At 53.2% G+C, this 18003-nt stretch overlaps 1 protein-coding gene across 1 annotated transcript in view; it reads left to right on the plus strand.

Annotated features, from left to right (window-relative positions):
- LOC140426161 (glycogen debranching enzyme-like) overlaps positions 1–18003 on the plus strand; it is a 157927-nt gene that overhangs the window by 85533 nt on the left and 54391 nt on the right. The window contains 2 exon segments of the mRNA XM_072510596.1: positions 5496–5632; positions 12405–12538. Coding sequence (XP_072366697.1) covers positions 5496–5632; positions 12405–12538 — 271 coding nt within the window.

The raw sequence follows: 18003 nt of genomic DNA on the forward strand, positions 1-18003 counted from the left end.
TAGTAAACGCCCTCACCTGCATATATCTCAAGAAATTTCCCCGGGGCAACTTATACTTTTCCTCCAATGCTCCCAAGCTCGCAAAAGTCCCATCTATAAATACATCTCCCACCCTCCTAATTCCCAACTGGTACCAGCTCTGAAATCCTCCATCCATTCTTCCTGGGGCGAACCTATGGTTGTTCCTGATTGGGGACCCCACCAGGGCTCCCCGCACCCCTCTCTGTCGCCTCCACTGTCCCCAGATATTCAATGTTGCCGCCACCACCGGGTTCGTGGTAAACTTTTTAGGTGAGATCGGTAGCGGCGCCGTCACCAGCGCCTCTAAACTCGTCCCTTTACAGGACTTTCTCTCCAGTCTTTTCCATGCCGCTCCCTCACCCTCCATCATTCATTTACGTATCATTGCCACATTGGCAGCCCAATAGTAATCGCCCAAGTTCGGTAGTGCCAATCCTCCTCTGTCCCTACTACGCTGAAGGAATCCCCTCCTTACTCTCGGAACTTTCCCTGCCCACACGAAGCTCGTGATGCTCCTGTCTATTTTATTAAAAAAGGTCTTGGTGATTAGTATAGGGAGACATTGAAATACAAATAAGAACCTCGGGAGGACCATCATCTTAATTGCTTGCACCCTGCCTGCCAGCGATAGAGGCTGCATGTCCCACCTCTTGAAGTCCTCCTCCATTTGTTCTACCAACCGTGTCAGATTAAGTCTGTGCAAGGTTCCCCAGCTCCTAGCGATCTGAATCCCCAGGTATCGGAAGTTTCTTTCCACTTTCCTTAGAGGCAAGCCTTCTATCTCTCTACTCTGGTCCCCTGGATGTATCACAAATAATTCACTCTTCCCCATGTTTAGCCTATACCCCGAGAAATCCCCGAACCCCCTCAAAATTCGCATAACCTCTATCATCCCCCCCCGCTGGGTCCGACACGTATAACAATAGGTCATCCGCGTATAACGAGACTCGGTGTTCTTCTCCCCCTCTAATCACCCTTCTCCATTTCCTGGAGTCTCTCAACGCCATGGCCAGAGGTTCAATTGCCAACGCGAACAACAATGGAGACAGCGGGCATCCCTGTCTTGTTCCCCTATATAGTCGGAAATACTCCGATCTATGTCGACCTGTAACTACGCTTGCCGTTGGAGCCCCATAAAGAAGTCTAACCCAGCTAATAAACCCGTTCCCAAACCCAAACCTCCTTAACACTTCCCATAAATACTCCCACTCCACCCTATCAAATGCCTTCTCTGCGTCCATTGCCGCCACTATCTCTGCCTCCCCCTCCACTGGGGGCATCATTATCACCCCTAATAGTCGTCGCACGTTAACATTCAGTTGTCTCCCTTTTACGAACCCTGTCTGGTCTTCGTGCACCACCCCCGGGACACAGTCCTCTATCCTCAATGCCAGTACCTTTGCCAACAATTTGGCGTCCACGTTCAATAATGAAATGGGTCTATAGGACCCGCACTGCAACGGATCTTTATCCCTCTTCAAAATTAACGATATCGTCGCCTCCGACATCGTCGGGGGTAGAGTCCCCCCTTTCCTGGCCTCATTGAACGTCCTCACCATCAACGGGGCCAACAAGTCCACATATTTTCTGTAATACTCCACCGGGAACCCGTCTGGTCCTGGGGCCTTCCCTGCTTGCATGCTTCCCAGTCCCTTAATAACCTCGTCCACCCCAATCGGTGCCCCCAGGCCTACCACCCCCCGCTCCTCCACTTTCGGGAACCTCAATTGGTCCAGGAACTGCCGCATCCCCTCCTCTCCCTCTGGGGGTTGAGACCTATACAGTTCCTCATAGAAGGTCTTGAACACCTCATTTATCTTTCCTGCCCTTCGTACCGTGTCTCCCATTTCGTCTCTAATTCCTCCTATCTCCCTCGCTGCTGCCCTCTTTCGCAATTGATGAGCCAACAGGCGACTAGCCTTTTCCCCATATTCATACCTCCTCCCCTGTGCCTTCCTCCACAGTACCTCCGCCTTTCTGGTGGTCAGAAGGTCAAATTCCGTCTGGAGTCGCCTCCTCTCCCTGTACAATTCCTCCTCCGGGGTCTCTGCAAATTCCCTATCCACCCTTAAAATCTCCCCCAGTAATCTTTCCCTTTCCTTGGCCTCTGTTTTCCTTTTGTGGGCCCCAATGGAGATCAGCTCTCCTCTGACCACCGCTTTTAGTGCTTCCCATACCACTCCCACAGGGAGCTCGCCGTCGTCATTGACCTCCAGGTATCTCTCAATACACCCCCGCACTTTTGCACACACTCCCTCATCCGCCATCAGTCCCACATCTAATCGCCAGAGTGTTCTCTGCTCCCTTTCCTCTCCTAATTCCAGGTCCACCCAATGTGGGGCATGATCCGAAACCGCTCTGGCTGAGTACTCAGCTTCTTCCACCCTAGAGATCAACGACCTTCCCAAAACAAAAAAATCTATCCGGGAGTACACTTTATGGACATGGGAGAAGAAGGAAAACTCCCTAGCCCTAGGTCTAAGAAATCGCCATGGATCCACTCCCCCCATTTGGTCCATAAACCCCTTAAGTACCTTGGCCGCTGCCGGCCTTCTTCCGGTCCTTGAGCTGGATCTATCTAGCCCCGGGTCCAGCACCGTATTAAAGTCCCCTCCTAAAATCAAGTTTCCTACCTCCAGGTCCGGTATACGCCCCAGCATCCGTCTCATAAATCCCGCATCGTCCCAGTTTGGGGCATACACATTAACCAACACGACCTCCATTCCCTCCAGCCTGCCACTCACCATTACATATCTACCCCCGCTATCTGCTACGATGTTCTTTGCTTCAAATGCTACCCGTTTCCCCACCAAAATGGCCACCCCTCTATTCTTTGCGTCCAGTCCTGAGTGGAACACCTGTCCCACCCATCCTTTCCTTAGCCTAACTTGGTCCGCCACCTTTAGGTGCGTCTCTTGGAGCATAACCACGTCTGCCCTTAGTCCTTTCAAATGCGCGAGCACTCGGGCCCTTTTTATCGGTCCGTTCAGGCCTCTCGCGTTCCACGTGATCAGCCTCACTAGGGGGCTACCTGCCCCCCTCCCGTGTCGACTAGCCATTACCTTCTCTAGGCCAGTCCATTATCCCGCCTCCGCGCTCCCGCTCGCTCTCCCAGCGTCGCACACCATCCCCGCCCACCCAGTCTTTAGCCATTTCCTTTTGGATTTCCGCAGCAGCAACCCAGTTGTCCCCCCACCCCCTCCCTCCCCCCCTCCCCGCTAGATCTCTTTCTAGCATGATTGCTCCCCCCATATTACTTCCGTAAGTCAGCTGACTTCAACTGACCCCGGCTACTCCTGCTCACTCCTCGACCCCCCCCCCCCCCCCCCCGTGTGGGGAACTCCCATCCGCCTTGCGCCTGTCTTCCCGCCTTATTCTTTCTGGCGCGGGAACATCCCTTTACCTGACCCGCCTCTTATGGCGCAGTTCCCTTTCCCCTCCCCCTCCCCTTCCCCATTCTCCAACTATGTCCCGTCTTTCCCCCCTCACCGGCGCCCACATTTCCCCAATGTCTCCCCCCTTCCCAATTTACTTCTCAATTAACTTCAACCATAACATTAACAATAACATTTCCTGCAGCATCAGTCCCTCAGTTCCGATCCAATTTCTCTTCTTTGATGAAGGTCCATGCTTCCTCCGCCGTCTCGAAATAATGGTGTCTCTCCTGATACGTGACCCATAGCCTTGCCGGCTGCAGCATCCCGAACTTCACCTTCCTTTTATGCAACACCTCTTTGGCTCGGTTGAAGCTCGCCCTCCTTCTCGCCACCTCCGCACTCCAATCCTGGTATACCCGTACCACTGCATTCTCCCATCTGCTACTCCGCACCTTTTTAGCCCATCTCAGGACCTCTTCTCTATCCTTAAGGCGGTAAAATCGCACGATTATCGCCCTGGGTGGTTCTCCCGCTTTTGGTCTTCTCGCCGGAATCCGATTTGCCCACTCCACCTCCAAGGGGCCCGTAGGGGCCTCAGCACCCATCAGTGAGCTCAGCATCGTACTTGCGTACGCTCCACAGTCCACTCCTTCCACACCCTCAGGGAGACCCAGTATCCGAAGGTTCTTCCTTCGCGCTCCATTTTCTAGGGCTTCGATCCTTTCCGTACACTTTTTATGAAGTGCCTCGTGCGTCTGTGTCTTAACCGCCAGGCCCAGGATCTCGTCCTCAATATCTGTCACCTTCTGCTCCACCACGCGGAGCTCTGTCTCCTGGGTCTTTAATGTCTCCTTGAGCCCCTCAATTGCCTGTAGCAACGGGGTCAGCACCTCCTTCTTCAGCAGCTCCACGCACCTTCTCACAATTTCATCCTGCTCAGGCCCCCATGTCGCCTGCGCTTTCTCCGCCGCCATCTTGTACTTCTCTCTTTCTGACCCTTTGGTCGACGATTCCTCGCGCTGCAGCCGCCGCCGCCGGTTTTTTCCTCCTTCGTTTGGGGGGGACTCCCTTCTCACACACCCCACACCGGGTTGCGTCGTCGAAAAATTCCCCGTTGGGGCTCTTAAAAGAGCCCGAAGGTCCGTCGGAGCTGGAGGCGCCGAAGCGTGCGGCTAGCTAGGCATCACCGCAACCGGAAGTCCCTTCAGTGGCCTTGATGAGGTCTTTTCACAGTTGTTCCCTCTGCTGCTAGAATTCACCTTTGATACAGGCCCTCAGGTCAGCTTGCAGCTTTAAGCTTGCCCTTCCCCCGCCTGCATGCTGGAAGAGGCCCTGTTTATCCTGCAGTTGCAGCCAAATCTTTTACTGTTTCTGACGTGTCTGGCAACGCATAGACATACCCTTCCTGGGGGACACTGTCGGGGGAATATTGCAGCCTTCTTCCCACACCGGGAAATGTCAAACAAATGCCGTGGGGGCCCTGTAAAAGAGCCCAAAAGTCCGTTCCAAGCAGGAGCTGCCGAATATGCGACCTAGCTCTGCATAGCCGCACCCGGAAGTCTCCACTAGCTTCTCAATCGCCGCCTTCATTGGCGCCAGCATTTCAGTTTTCATCTCCTCAAAGCAGCGTTTAAGAAACCCCTGCTGCTCCTGCGACCACTGCGCCCATGCTGCTTGGTCTCCACCTGCCGCCATCTTGCTTTATCTCCCTCTCACTTTTCGCTGCTCCAAGATCCCTTTTTTCACCGCTCCACTCCTGGTCTAATCCATATACTGTCGGGGGGACCTTGCTGTCACCTTCCCACACTGGAAGCCGTCGAACAAGTGCCGTTGGGGCCCCTCTAGAGAGCCCAAAAGTCCGTTCCCGGCGGGAGCTGCCGAACGTGCGACCTATCTAGGCATGGCCGCAACCGGAAGTCGGTTTACCATTAATCTATATAAAAGTTGTGTGGCCTATTAGAATGTCAGTGATGTTGTCTGGATGTTATAGTTTGCAGGATCAGTTAGCACATAAGACTTTTTTGATGCAAGTAAGGAATTAACTTTGTGTGAAGCTTTTTACAGCATATTTGACTCCGACTGTTGTGCTCTCTTCAGGGTTCATATCCGTGCTTGCAGATATGAGACCTAGGAATGACCTGGGGCATCCTTTGTGTGAAAATCTGAGGGATGGAGACTGGATGATGGACTATATTTCTAATCGTTTGATTGCACGTGGAGGCAAACTTGAAGAGGTATGAGCTGAAATGATATGTCTGTATTGTGGTCATGCCTTCATCTACCTGGACCCCATCACCTTTCTTGTTAAAACTCACCTACTCTCCTTTCGAAATCAGGTTTTAGGACACGACACAACAGAAAATAAAGTTTTACCCTTTATAATTAAATTATTGAACATACATTGGAATAGTTTTCTCCTAAAAAGCGTAGCAATGGATTCCAAATTAAATTGCAGAAACTTAGTGCACTAAGTTCTGGCTCTGTTTGTTATTGTTTTTTGCAGAAATTCTACTGTTTCGAAGATTTAGGGCAGGGTGCGATTTAATGGAAATGAAACGGTCCTGTTTTGGTCGCGGTCAGCGGGGTCGTCAAGCTTGCAGTGCTGTGAACGACCCCTCTAATAAACGGGACTCTGCTTTGTTTTTGGTCCTCAGTGAGGCCAGAGGAAGCCACACTTCGGCTCATTTCCTGCACTAACGTGCTTGTGGTAATACCAGGTATTGCGGTACCAGAGAGAGGAATGACCATTGGCTAGACCGCGGGGTCTACCATTGTGCAATGTACATAGCCCCACCCTGAGAGGCGGGGCATAAGAACCAATGCCGTCCCAGCAGCCTTCACTTCTGTAACTTCGCTGCTGGGTACAGTTCTGTCTGATTAAAGCTGAATCGATATGACTCCACGTGGACTCGAGTATTGATTGTGTATCAATTTAATCAAATAAGTACTTTGAAGGATGGATCTCCGCATCAAGCCGGCGTGCCTTCAGCTCAGCCCTCACGCAGAAAACTCTGCCGCGATTTTTAAGCATTGGCTGGCATGCTTCCAGAGCTACCTCGATACGGCTGCCGACACCCCCACGGAAAGGCAGAAAATACACCTATGCTCGCAGGTCAGCTCGGCGATCTACCCCCTGAACGAAGGGGCGGCGAACTATGATAAAGCCATGGAACTGCTGGAAGGACACTACATTCGTCCACTTAATCAGGTCTACGCCCGTCACCTGCTGGCAACGAGACGGCAGAGCCCAGATGAGTCGCTAGAAGATTTCTACCGGGCACTGATCGTGCTGGGCCAAAACTGCGGCTGCCCAGCGGTGACGGCGAACGAGCACTCCGACCTTTTAATTCGAGACGCTTTTGTGGCAGGTATGATGTCCCCCAACATTCGCCGAAGGCTACTCGAAATGGACACACTGGGCCTCACCCGGGCCCAGGCAGGGTCCATGGACGTGGCGTACAAAAACGCCCTTGCGTACGCCCCCGCAAGCACCGCGACCCCCTGGGCTGCGTGGCACCCCGCCGCGGCAGCACCCCAGACTTACCCGCTAACTCCGCAGGCCTGCGCGGCAAGGCGCCCCGCTACCGCCGCCGGCCACGCTGGTTCCTCTGCGGCCAGGCGAATCACCCGCGCGTGAGCTGCCCGGCCCGCACTGTCACCTGCAAAGGGTGCGGCAAGAAAGGCCACTATGCCGCGGTCTGCCTCGCCCGCACGGTGAACGCGGTATCCAATGACTACCCTCAGCCGTTCTTCCAGCCGCCCGCTCTGCAACCACAGCTGTTCTTCCAAGTCCCGACCGTCCCAGGCCCACCGCCGCACTCTCTTTTCCCAGCCCCGCCGGCCCAACGCGCACCGTAGCCTTTGCCCCGCCAGGCAGCGTCGCAGCCGTGGCCATTCTTCCCCCCCCCGGCAACCATGCTGGAGGAGTGCGCGCAGCCATTTTGTCCCTCGCCGGTCCAATCGTCGGGGTCTCCGTCCCCGAACTCCATGGGCGATCCCTGGCCGGCGCCATCTTGGATGGGGCCTCAAGCCTCCAGCACGGCTGGCTACGTGCTGCCGGACCAAAACCCATTGCTGCAGCTGGCCTCCGCCACACTGGAGCAGCATGCGCCGCCAGTTTGCTCCTCCCCGCCGCCATCTTCGGAGTCCCCGGACTCCATGTGCGATCCATGGACGGCGCCATCTTGGATGGGGCCTCAAGCCCCCAACACGGCTGACGATGCGCTGCCCGATCTTCATTCCTTGCTGCAGCTGGCCTCCATTACCCTGGACCAGAGTCGGCCCTGAACGCTAGCAAAGGCCACCACGACGATCGCCATCAATGGCCACATGACGTCATGCCTCATCGACTCCGGGAGCACTGAGAGCTTCGTCCACCCCGACACGGTAAGGCGCTGTTCTCTGGTCACCTATCCCACCCAACAAAGGATCTCCCTGGCCTCCGGGTCACACCCGGTGCAGATAAAAGGGTTCTGCCTCGCGAACCTCACCGTCCAAGGCAGGGAATTCCGCAATTTCCACCTATACATGCTGCCGCACCTCTGCGCAGCCACCCTTCTGGGACTGGATTTCCAGTGCCACCTACAAAGCCTTACTTTTAAATTCGGCGGCCCTATAACCCCCCCCTTGCTGTTTGCGGCCTCGCGACCCTTAACGTCGACCTGCCTTCCCTGTTTGCGAACCTCACCCCGGATTGCAAACCCATTGCCACCAGGAGCAGACGGTACAGCGCCCAGGACCGGACCTTCATCAGGTCCGAGGTCCAAAGGCTGCTGAAGGAAGGGGTCATCGAAGCGAGCAACAGCCCCTGGAGGGCTCAAGTAGTGGTGGTAAAGACCGGGGAGAAGCATAGGATGGTCACCGACTATAGCCAGACCATCAACCGGTTTACGCAACTGGACGCGTACCCCCTCCCCCGTATTGCCGACCTGGTAAACAGGATTGCGCAATACAAGGTCTTCTCCACGGTGGATCTCAAGTCTGCCTACCACCAGCTACCCCTCCGTGAGTACACTGCCTTTGAAGCAGATGGGCGGCTCTACCACTTTTTAAGGGTTCCCTTCAGTGTCACAAACGGGGTCTCGGTCTTCCAACGTGAGATGGACCGAACGATTGACCGGTACGGCTTACACGCAACGTTCCCGTATCTTGACAACGTCACCATCTGCGACCATGACCAGCAGGACCACGACACCAACCTCCGTAAATTTCTCCACACCGCACACCTCCTGAATCTGACCTACAATAAGGAGAAGTGCGTGTTTAGCACCGACCGTCTAGCCATCCTAGGCTACGTAGTGCGAAATGGAGTCATAGGTCCCGACCCCGAACGCATGCGCCCCCTCATGGAGTTCCTCCTCCTTCACTGCCCCAAGGCCCTAAAGCGCTGCCTCGGCTTCTTGAGCTACTATGCACAATGGGTCCCCAATTACGCCGACAAGGCTCGACCCCTAATCCAATCCACAACCTTCCCCCTGTCGACGGAGGCCCGCCAGGCCTTCTGCCGCATCAAAGCGGACATCGCAAAAGCCACGATGCGCGCCATCGACGAGTCCCTCCCCTTCCAGGTCGAGAGTGATGAGTCCGACGTAGCTCTGGCGGGCACCCTCAACCAAGCGGGCAGGCCCGTGGCTTTCTTCTCCCGCACTCTCCATGCCTCCAAAATTCGCCACTCCTCGGTTGAAAAGGAGGCCCAAGCCATAGTGGAAGCTGTGCGGCACTGGAGGCATTACCTGGCCGGCAGGAGATGCACTCTCCTCACGGACCAACGGTTGGTGGCCTTCATGTTCGATAATGCACAGCGGGGCAAGATTAAGAACGACAAGATCTTGCGGTGGAGGATCGAACTCTCCACCTTCAATTACGAGATCTTGTACGTCCCGGGAAGCTGAACGAGCCTCTTGATGCCCTATCCCACGGCACTTGTGCCACCGCACAAGTAGACCGCCTCCGAGCCCTCCACGAGGACCTCTGCCACCCGGGAGTCACCCAGTTCTTCCATTTTGTTAAGTCCCGGAACCTGCCTTACTCCATCGAGGCGGTCAGGACAGTCACCAGGGACTGCCAAATCTGCGCGGAGTGCAAACCGCACTTCTACCGACCAGAGAGGGCGCATCTGATAAAGGCTTCCCGTCCCTTTGAACGCCTCAGCATGGACTTCAAAGGCCCCCTCCCCTCCACCGACCGCAACACTTATTTCCTGAACGTGATTGATGAGTACTCCCGGTTCCCATTCGCCATCCCCTGCCCGGACATGACCACAGCCACTGTCATCAAGGCAATCCAAACTATTTTTTTACACTGTTCGGTTTCCCCGCATACATCCACAGTGATAGGGGGTCCTCCTTTATGAGCGACGAGCTGCGCCAGTTCCTGCTTAGCAAAGGCATCGCCTCGAGCAGGACGACCAGCTATAACCCCCGGGGAAATGGGCAGGTAGAAAGGGAGGACGGAACGGTCTGGAAGACCGTCCTGCTGGCCCTTCGATCCAGGAACCTCCCAGTCTCCCGCTGGCAAAAAGTCCTCCCAGTGGCCTTGCACTCCATTCGGTTACTGCTATGTACTACCACGAACCAGACACCTCATGAACGTCTCCTTGTTTTCCCCAGGAAGTCCTCCTCGGGGACCTCGCTCCCAACCTGGCTAGCAACACCCGGACCCGTCCTGCTGCGGAAACATGCGATGGCGCACAAGTCGGACCCGCTGGTCGAAAGGGTCCATCTGCTGCATGCCAACCCCCAGTACGCCTACGTAGCATTCCCCGACGGACTCCAAGATACGGTCTCCCTCCGGGACCTGGCGCCCGCCGGAGCCCCACCGCGCTCGAGCCACTGCCCCCCCCCCCACCGCACCTGACCGGAGGGTCAGTACTGCCGCCAGAACCCCGACCCAGAGACGAGCAGGCACTGGCGCCCCCTACAGGCACCCCTTCCTTCTGCCCATTTTTCGACCTTACAGCGCCGCCTAGGGGTGACGAAACTGCCTGGGAGGAAGACACCACGTTCCCGGAGTCACTACCGCCGGGGCCCTCACCAGGATCGCCGCCGAAACTTAGACGCTCCAGTAGGACGACCAGGCCGCCCGATCGTCTGATTGCAGCACCATGAAGAAAATTAACAACGCAAGAACTTTCTCCGCAACCCTCGATAGCATGGTACCTGCAACACCTGGTCCTACCATGAAAAGGCGACAGTAATACTGCCCATCACCCCGCTGGCTCTTTTTTAACAGGGGGTGAATGTGGTAATACCAGGTATTGCGGTACCAGAGAGAGGAATGACCATTGGCTAGACCGCGGGGTCTACCATTGGGCAATGTACATAGCCCCGCCCTGAGAGGCGGGGTATAAGAACCAATGCCATCCCAGCAGCCTTCACTTCTGTAACTTCGCTGCTGGGTACAGTTCTATCTGATTAAAGCTGAATCGATATGACTCCACGTGGACTCGAGTATTGATTGTGTATCAGTGCTCAGCTATTTTTATAGGGCGCCCCAATCTCTGGACTGCTCACCATGGCTTCCGGAATCCCTACACCCCAAACACCCCAGCATGCCAATTAGGGGGTCCTCGAGCCCCGCATACCCCACCTCATAAGGGCAGGGCACTCCCAGGCCCCATCCCCAGCATGGGCAAGAAGCCACCTTGGCACTGCCAGCCTAGCACCCTGGCAGTGCCACATTGGCACTCTGGCTCTGCCAGGCTGGCACCCAGGTGGTATTGGGAGTGCCGGGGTACCATCCTGCCGAAACCTGACCACCCGGGACACCCCAATTGCATGAGAGACCCGCCCTCTCTCTTCTCTCTCTCCACCCCCCCCCCGCCAAAGTTTCTAGTTTGCCTGAGAGACTCCCGCAAGTTTGAGGAAACCAGCGCTAAACGGCACCCATTTGAGATCTTCTAGGCGAGGTTGTCAGGTTCCAGCGCAGATATATTCAAGTGAGAATTATTACTCGGCAAATTCAAAACTGGATCACATGCATTAAGGGCAAGATCCAGATCGCAACACCTCATTAGATCTCGCATAATGAGCGTCATCAGTCTCGCGAGAAGTCTCTCGCAAGATTTACCGGCCTCGTCACGTTTGGCGCGACAAGATCGTTGGATTGCGCCCTTAATCTTTAGGTATTTGCTGTACTCTCATCACCCACAAGCACATAATGAATTGGTTGTTGAGATCAATGTTCATTCCCGTAGTCTAATTGTCGTTCTTCAGTGGTAAATTAAGGGCCACTAAAAGGCTTCCACGTGGGGGTGGGGTGGAGATATGTCAGCAACCAGTTATACGCTGGTCTCCTTTTGAATGGGGTGATTGGGAACAGGTGTTCTGATTGAGCACCCTGTGCTCCACGGAGAAGCCCCATTGGCAACGAGGGCTACCCACTGCAAGAGCATCTTCTGACCTCCACACCCACCCCACAACCCAGGCTAGCAATGGTGAGCCCACCCCAATGAGTTCCCTTCTGGCTCTTCCTCCATTCTTTCTGGTCTGGGGCCTGCTGCAATACCAACAGTGACCACTGCTCCTGATTACACTGCTGAGTGAAGAGCAGCCGACCCTCCAATTGGCTGGCAACTTTTTAAGTTAAGAGTTCCCAGAAGTGGGCTTGGCGGGCTGTCACCTAATTTCTGGCTGCTAAATTCAGCGCTACATCTCGAATCTAAGTATAAAAAAAAAAATTTAAAAAATTGCACCTCTAACCCCCCCTCCCCACCCACCCTTTAATCCTTTCCAATATTCTGATCAGTGCTGCAGTAGCTTCAAGGCCCATATATTTTTCCTGAGGCATGGTGCAAAGTACTGAGCGCAATATTCCAGATTGAATTTAATGTGAGTTTTATACAACAGGGCATTTCTTCAATCTCTTTGTATTATTGCAGCAGATGCAGTTTTTTGGTAATGATTTGTGATTAGAGAAAGTTAATCTATCTTTGAGTATCATTATGTACTGTGCTAGAAATCCAGTGCATGATATGGCATAATGGCATTCTTTTTTTTCCCCCAACAGATTGGTAACTGGTTTGCAGCAATGTTTACTTTCCTCAAAAACCTTCCTCGCTATCTTATCCCATGCTACTTTGATGCAATTCTTGTAGGGGCATACACAACTCTTGTGGATATAACATGGGATGAAATGTCAAGGTGCGTCTAATGTTAAAATTGGGACAAAAATATATTAATGGTAAAGTGTTATGGCGATGCAGAAGGTCAGAATAATATTTCACCTCCAAAGCCTGCATATATATATATTAAGCTTAAAAAAAGAGTTTTAGAAAAGTCAAATTGTAATCTGAACAGAAGGCTGGAGCAGCTATTTAAATAAAAGTATCTAAAGGATACAAAGCAAGTCTTAGGAGGGGCAAGAAAATAATGCGATAAACTGGCAAAAGATATCAAATTTAACAGTAAAATGTTTTTTAATTCATCTATTAACTGCTTTGATGAAGGAATTGAGAGTTGTATATTCGGCTGGCACTAATGTAATAACAGGAGTAGGCCATTCAGCCCCTCAGTCTGTAATGCCCTTCCATTTATCTGTCTCTGAATTTCATTTGTTCCACATCCTTTAATATGTTTGCTTAAAAAAAGATCTATAAATCTCAATTTTTACATTTTCAATTGAGCGAGCCAGAGGGAAGAGAGTTCCAGGTTACTGCCATATCCCTAAAGAAACGCTTTCTGATTTTGACCCCAAATGGCCGAATTCTGATTTTAAAGTTAGGCATCATCCCCCCCCCCCCCCAGTCCTGTCTCTTTCTCTCACTTCTCTCTCTTTCCCCCCCCCCCCCCCCCCCCAATGTTGATTGTCACCAGTTTTTCAGATGTTCCATTTTAAAGTATGCAAGACCAGGTCAGACCAGCATTTCCCCATTTTTTTTTTTTAATAATATATTTTATTGAAAATTTTTGGCCAACCATCACAGTACATTGTGTATCCTTTACACAGTAATATCACAATATAAATAACAATGGCCAGTTTTCTAAACAAGAAATAAATAATATATAAACAAAAACAAAACTAAATGGCAACTGCCTTGTCCCAGATAAATATTCTCCAAAAATATGTTTTAACCGTCCAATATACAATTATCTATAACAACAACCTATACTTATATACTTATATATTAACATCCCTGAGAATCCCTCTGGTCCCCCCCCCCCCCTCCCCCGGCTGGGTTGCTGCTGCTGTCTTCTTCTTTTCCATTCCCTCTATCTTTCTGTGAGGTATTCGACGAACGGTTGCCACCGCCTGGTGAACCCTTGAGCCGATCCCCTTAGGACGAACTTAATCCGTTCCAGCTTTATAAACCCTGCCATGTCATTTATCCAGGTCTCCACACCCGGGGGCTTGGCTTCCTTCCACATCAACAGTATCCTGCGCTGGGCTACTAGGGACGCAAAGGCCAAAACATCAGCCTCTTTCGCCTCCTGCACTCCCGGCTCTTCTGCAACCCCGAATATAGCCAACCCCCAGCTTGGTTCGACCTGAACCCCCACCACCTTCGAAAGCACCTTTGTCACCCCCAGCCAAAACCCCTGTAGTGCCGGACATGACCAGAACATGTGGGTGTGATTCGCTGGGCTTCTCGAGCATCTCGCACACCTATCCTCTGCTCCAAATAATTTACTGAGCCGTGCTCCAGTCATATGCGCCCTGTGGAACACCTTAAATTGTATCAGGCTTAGCCTGGCACACGAGGACGATGAGTTTACCCTACTTACGGCATCAGCCCACAGCCCCTCCTCAATCTCCTCCCCCCAGCTCTTCTTCCCATTTCCATTTCAGCTCATCTACCATAATCTCCCCCTCGTCCCTCATTTCCCTATATATGTCTGATACCTTACCGTCCCCCACCCATGTCTTTGAGATCACTCTGTCCTGCACCTCCTGCGTCGGGAGCTGCGGGAATTCCCTCACCTGTTGCCTCGCAAAAGCCCACAGTTGCATATACCAGAATGCATTCCCTTGGGGCAACCCATATTTTTCGGCCAGCGCTCCCAGACTTGCAAACGTCCCATCTACAAACAGATCTCTCAATTGTGTTACTCCTGCTCTTTGCCATGTTCCAAATCCCCCATTCATTCTCCCCGGAGCAAACCTATGATTATTTCTTATCGGGGACCACACTGAGGCTCCCGTCTTTCCCCTATGCCGTCTCCATTGCCCCCAAATTGTCAGAGTAGCCACCACCACCGGGCTTGTGGTGTATTTCTTCGGTGAGAACGGCAACGGCGCCGTCACCATGGCTTGTAGGCAAGTCCCCCTACAGGACGCCTTCTCCAATCTCTTCTCCCATCCACTTACATACCATTGAGATGTTGGCGGCCCAGTAGTACTCACTCGGGCTCGGTAGCGCCAGCCCCCCCCTATCCCTACTACGCTGCAAAAATCCCTTCCTCACTCTCGGGGTCTTCCCGGCCCACACAAAACTCATGATGCTCTTCTCAATCCTTTTGAAAAAAGCCTTCGTGATCACCACCGGGAGGCACTGAAACACAAAGAGGAATCTCGGGAGGACCACCATTTTAACCGCTTGTACCCTCCCTGCCAGTGACAGGGATACCATGTCCCATCTCTTGAAGTCCTCCTCCATCTGTTCCACCAACCGCGTTAAGTTTAACCTATGCAATGTACCCCAATTCTTGGCTATTTGGATCCCCAAGTAGCGAAAGTTCCTTGTTACCTTCCTCAGCGGTAAGTCCTCTATTTCTCTGCTCTGCTCCCCTGGATGCACCACAAACAGCTCACTTTTCCCCATGTTCAGCTTATATCCTGAAAATTCTCCAAACTCCCCAAGTATCCGCATTATCTCTGGCATCCCCTCCGCCGGGTCCGCCACATACACCAATAAATCGTCCGCGTAAAGAGATACCCGGTGTTCCTCTCCTCCCCTGAGTACTCCCCTCCACTTCCTGGAACCCCTCAATGCTATTGCCAGGGGCTCAATCGCCAGTGCAAACAATAATGGGGACAGAGGACATCCCTGCCTCGTCCCTCTATGGAGCCGAAAATACGCAGACCCCCGTCCATTCGTGACCACGCTCGCCATCGGGGCCCTATACAGCAGCTGTACCCATCTAATATACTCATCTCCAAAGCCAAATCTCCTCAACACCTCCCACAAATAATCCCACTCCACTCTATCAAATGCTTTCTCGGCATCCATCGCCACCACTATCTCCGCTTCCCCCTCTGGTGGGGGCATCATCATAACCCCTAGCAGCCTCCGTATATTCGTATTCAGCTGTCTCCCCTTCACAAACCCAGTTTGGTCCTCATGGACTACCCCCGGGACACAATCCTCTATCCTCATTGCCATTACCTTGGCCAGAATCTTGGCGTCTACATTTAGGAGGGAAATAGGCCTATAGGACCCGCATTGCAGCGGGTCTTTTTCCTTCTTTAGGAGAAGCGATATCGTTGCCTCCGACATAGTCGGGGGCAGCTGTCCCCTTTCCTTCGCCTCATTAAAGGTTCTCATCAGTATCGGGGCAAGCAAGTCCACATATTTCCTATAAAATTCGACTGGAAATCCATCCGGTCCCGGAGCCTTCCCCGCCTGCCTACTCCTAATTCCTTTCACTACTTCCTCTATCTCGATCTGTGCTCCCAGTCCCACCCTCTCCTGCTCCTCCACCTTAGGAAATTCCAGCCGGTCCAGGAAGCACATCATTCTCTCCTTCCCATCCGGGGGCCGAGCTTCGTATGATCTTTTATAGAATGCCTTGAACACTCCATTCACTCTCTCCGCTCCCTGCTCTATCTCTCCTTCCTCATCCCTCACTCCCCATATTTCCCTCGCTGCTCCCCTTTTCCTCAATTGATGGGCCAGCAACCTGCTCGCTTCTCCCTATACTCATACTGTACACCCTGTGCCTTCCTCCACTGTGCTTCTGCAGTACCCGTTGTCAGCAAGTCAAATTCTACGTGTAACCTTTGCCTTTCCCTGTACAGTCCCTCCTCCGGTGCCTCCGCATATTGCCTGTCCACCCTCCGAGGTTCTTGCAGCAACCGCTCCCGTTCCCTACTCTCCTGCTTTCCTTTATGTGCCCTTATTGATATCAGCTCCCCTCTAACCACTGCCTTCAGCGCCTCCCAGACCACTCCCACCTGGACCTCCCCGTTATCATTGAGTTCCAAGTATTTTTCAATGCACCCCCTCACCCTTAGACACACCCCTTCATCTGCCATTAGTCCCATGTCCATTCTCCAGGGTGGACGCCCTTCTGTTTCCTCGCCTATCTCCAAGTCTACCCAATGTGGAGCGTGATCCGAAATGGCTGTAGCCGTATACTCCGTCCCCCTCACCTTCGGGATCAACGCCCTTCCCAAGACAAAAAAGTCTATTCGCGAATAAACTTTGTGGACATGGGAGAAAAACGAAAACTCCTTACTCCTAGGTCTGCTAAATCTCCACGGGTCTACTCCTCCCATCTGCTCCATAAAATCTTTAAGCACCTTGGCTGCTGCCGGCCTCCTTCCAGTCCTGGATCTCGACTTGTCCAGCCCTGGCTCCAGCACCGTATTAAAATCTCCCCCCATTACCAACTTTCCCACCTCTAGGTCTGGGATGCGTCCTAGCATGCGCCTCATAAAATTAGCATCATCCCAGTTCGGGGCATATACGTTTACCAAGACCACCGCCTCCCCCTGTAATTTGCCGCTCACCATCACGTATCTGCCCCCGCTATCCGCCACTATGGTCTTTGCCTCAAACATAACCCGCTTCCCCACTAGTATTGCCACCCCCCTGTTTTTCGCATCTAGCCCCGAATGAAACACCTGCCCCACCCATCCTTTGCGTAGTCTAACCTGGTCTATAAGTTTCAAGTGCGCCTCTTGTAACATAACCACGTCTGCCTTAAGTTTCTTGAAGGTGTGCGAGTACTCGTGCCCTCTTTATCGGCCCGTTCAGCCCTCTCACATTCCACGTGATCAACCGGGTTGGGGGGCTTTTTACCCCCCCCCCCCCCCCTTGTCGATTAGCCATCCCCTTTTTCCAGCTCCTCGCCCGGTTCCCACGCAACTGTGTCCCCCCCGCAGGCGGCTCCCCCCTCTCCCCAGCAGCAGCAACCCAGTAACTCCCCTCCCACCCCCCCCCCGCTAGATCCCCCACTAGCGTAGTTACATCCCCCCCATGTTGCTCCCAGAAGTCAGCAAACTCTGGCCGACCTCGGCTTCCCCCCGTGACCTCGGCTCGCACCGTGCGACGCCCCCTCCTTCCTGCTTCCCTATTCCCGCCATGATTATCATAGCGCGGGAACAAAGCCCGCGCTTCCCTTTTGGCCCCGCCCCCCATGGCCAACGCCCCATCTCCTCCACCTCCCTTCCTCCCTCCACCACCACCTGTGGAAGAGAGAAAAGTTACCGCATCGCAGGATTAATAACATAAGACTCCTCTTTTCCCCCCCTTTTTCCCCCCCTCTTCGCCCCCCATACTCGCCCCACCACTTTGTTTCAAACGTTCTTTTTTAGTAACCCGCTTATTCCAGTTTTTCTTCCACAATAAAAGTCCACGCCTCATCCGCCGTCTCAAAGTAGTGGTGCCTCCCTTGATATGTGACCCACAGTCTAGCCGGTTGTAGCATTCCAAATTTTATCTTCG

The sequence above is a fragment of the Scyliorhinus torazame genome, chromosome 7, assembly GCF_047496885.1.
Source record: "Scyliorhinus torazame isolate Kashiwa2021f chromosome 7, sScyTor2.1, whole genome shotgun sequence".
In the NCBI taxonomy this organism is placed as follows: Eukaryota; Metazoa; Chordata; class Chondrichthyes; order Carcharhiniformes; family Scyliorhinidae; genus Scyliorhinus; species Scyliorhinus torazame.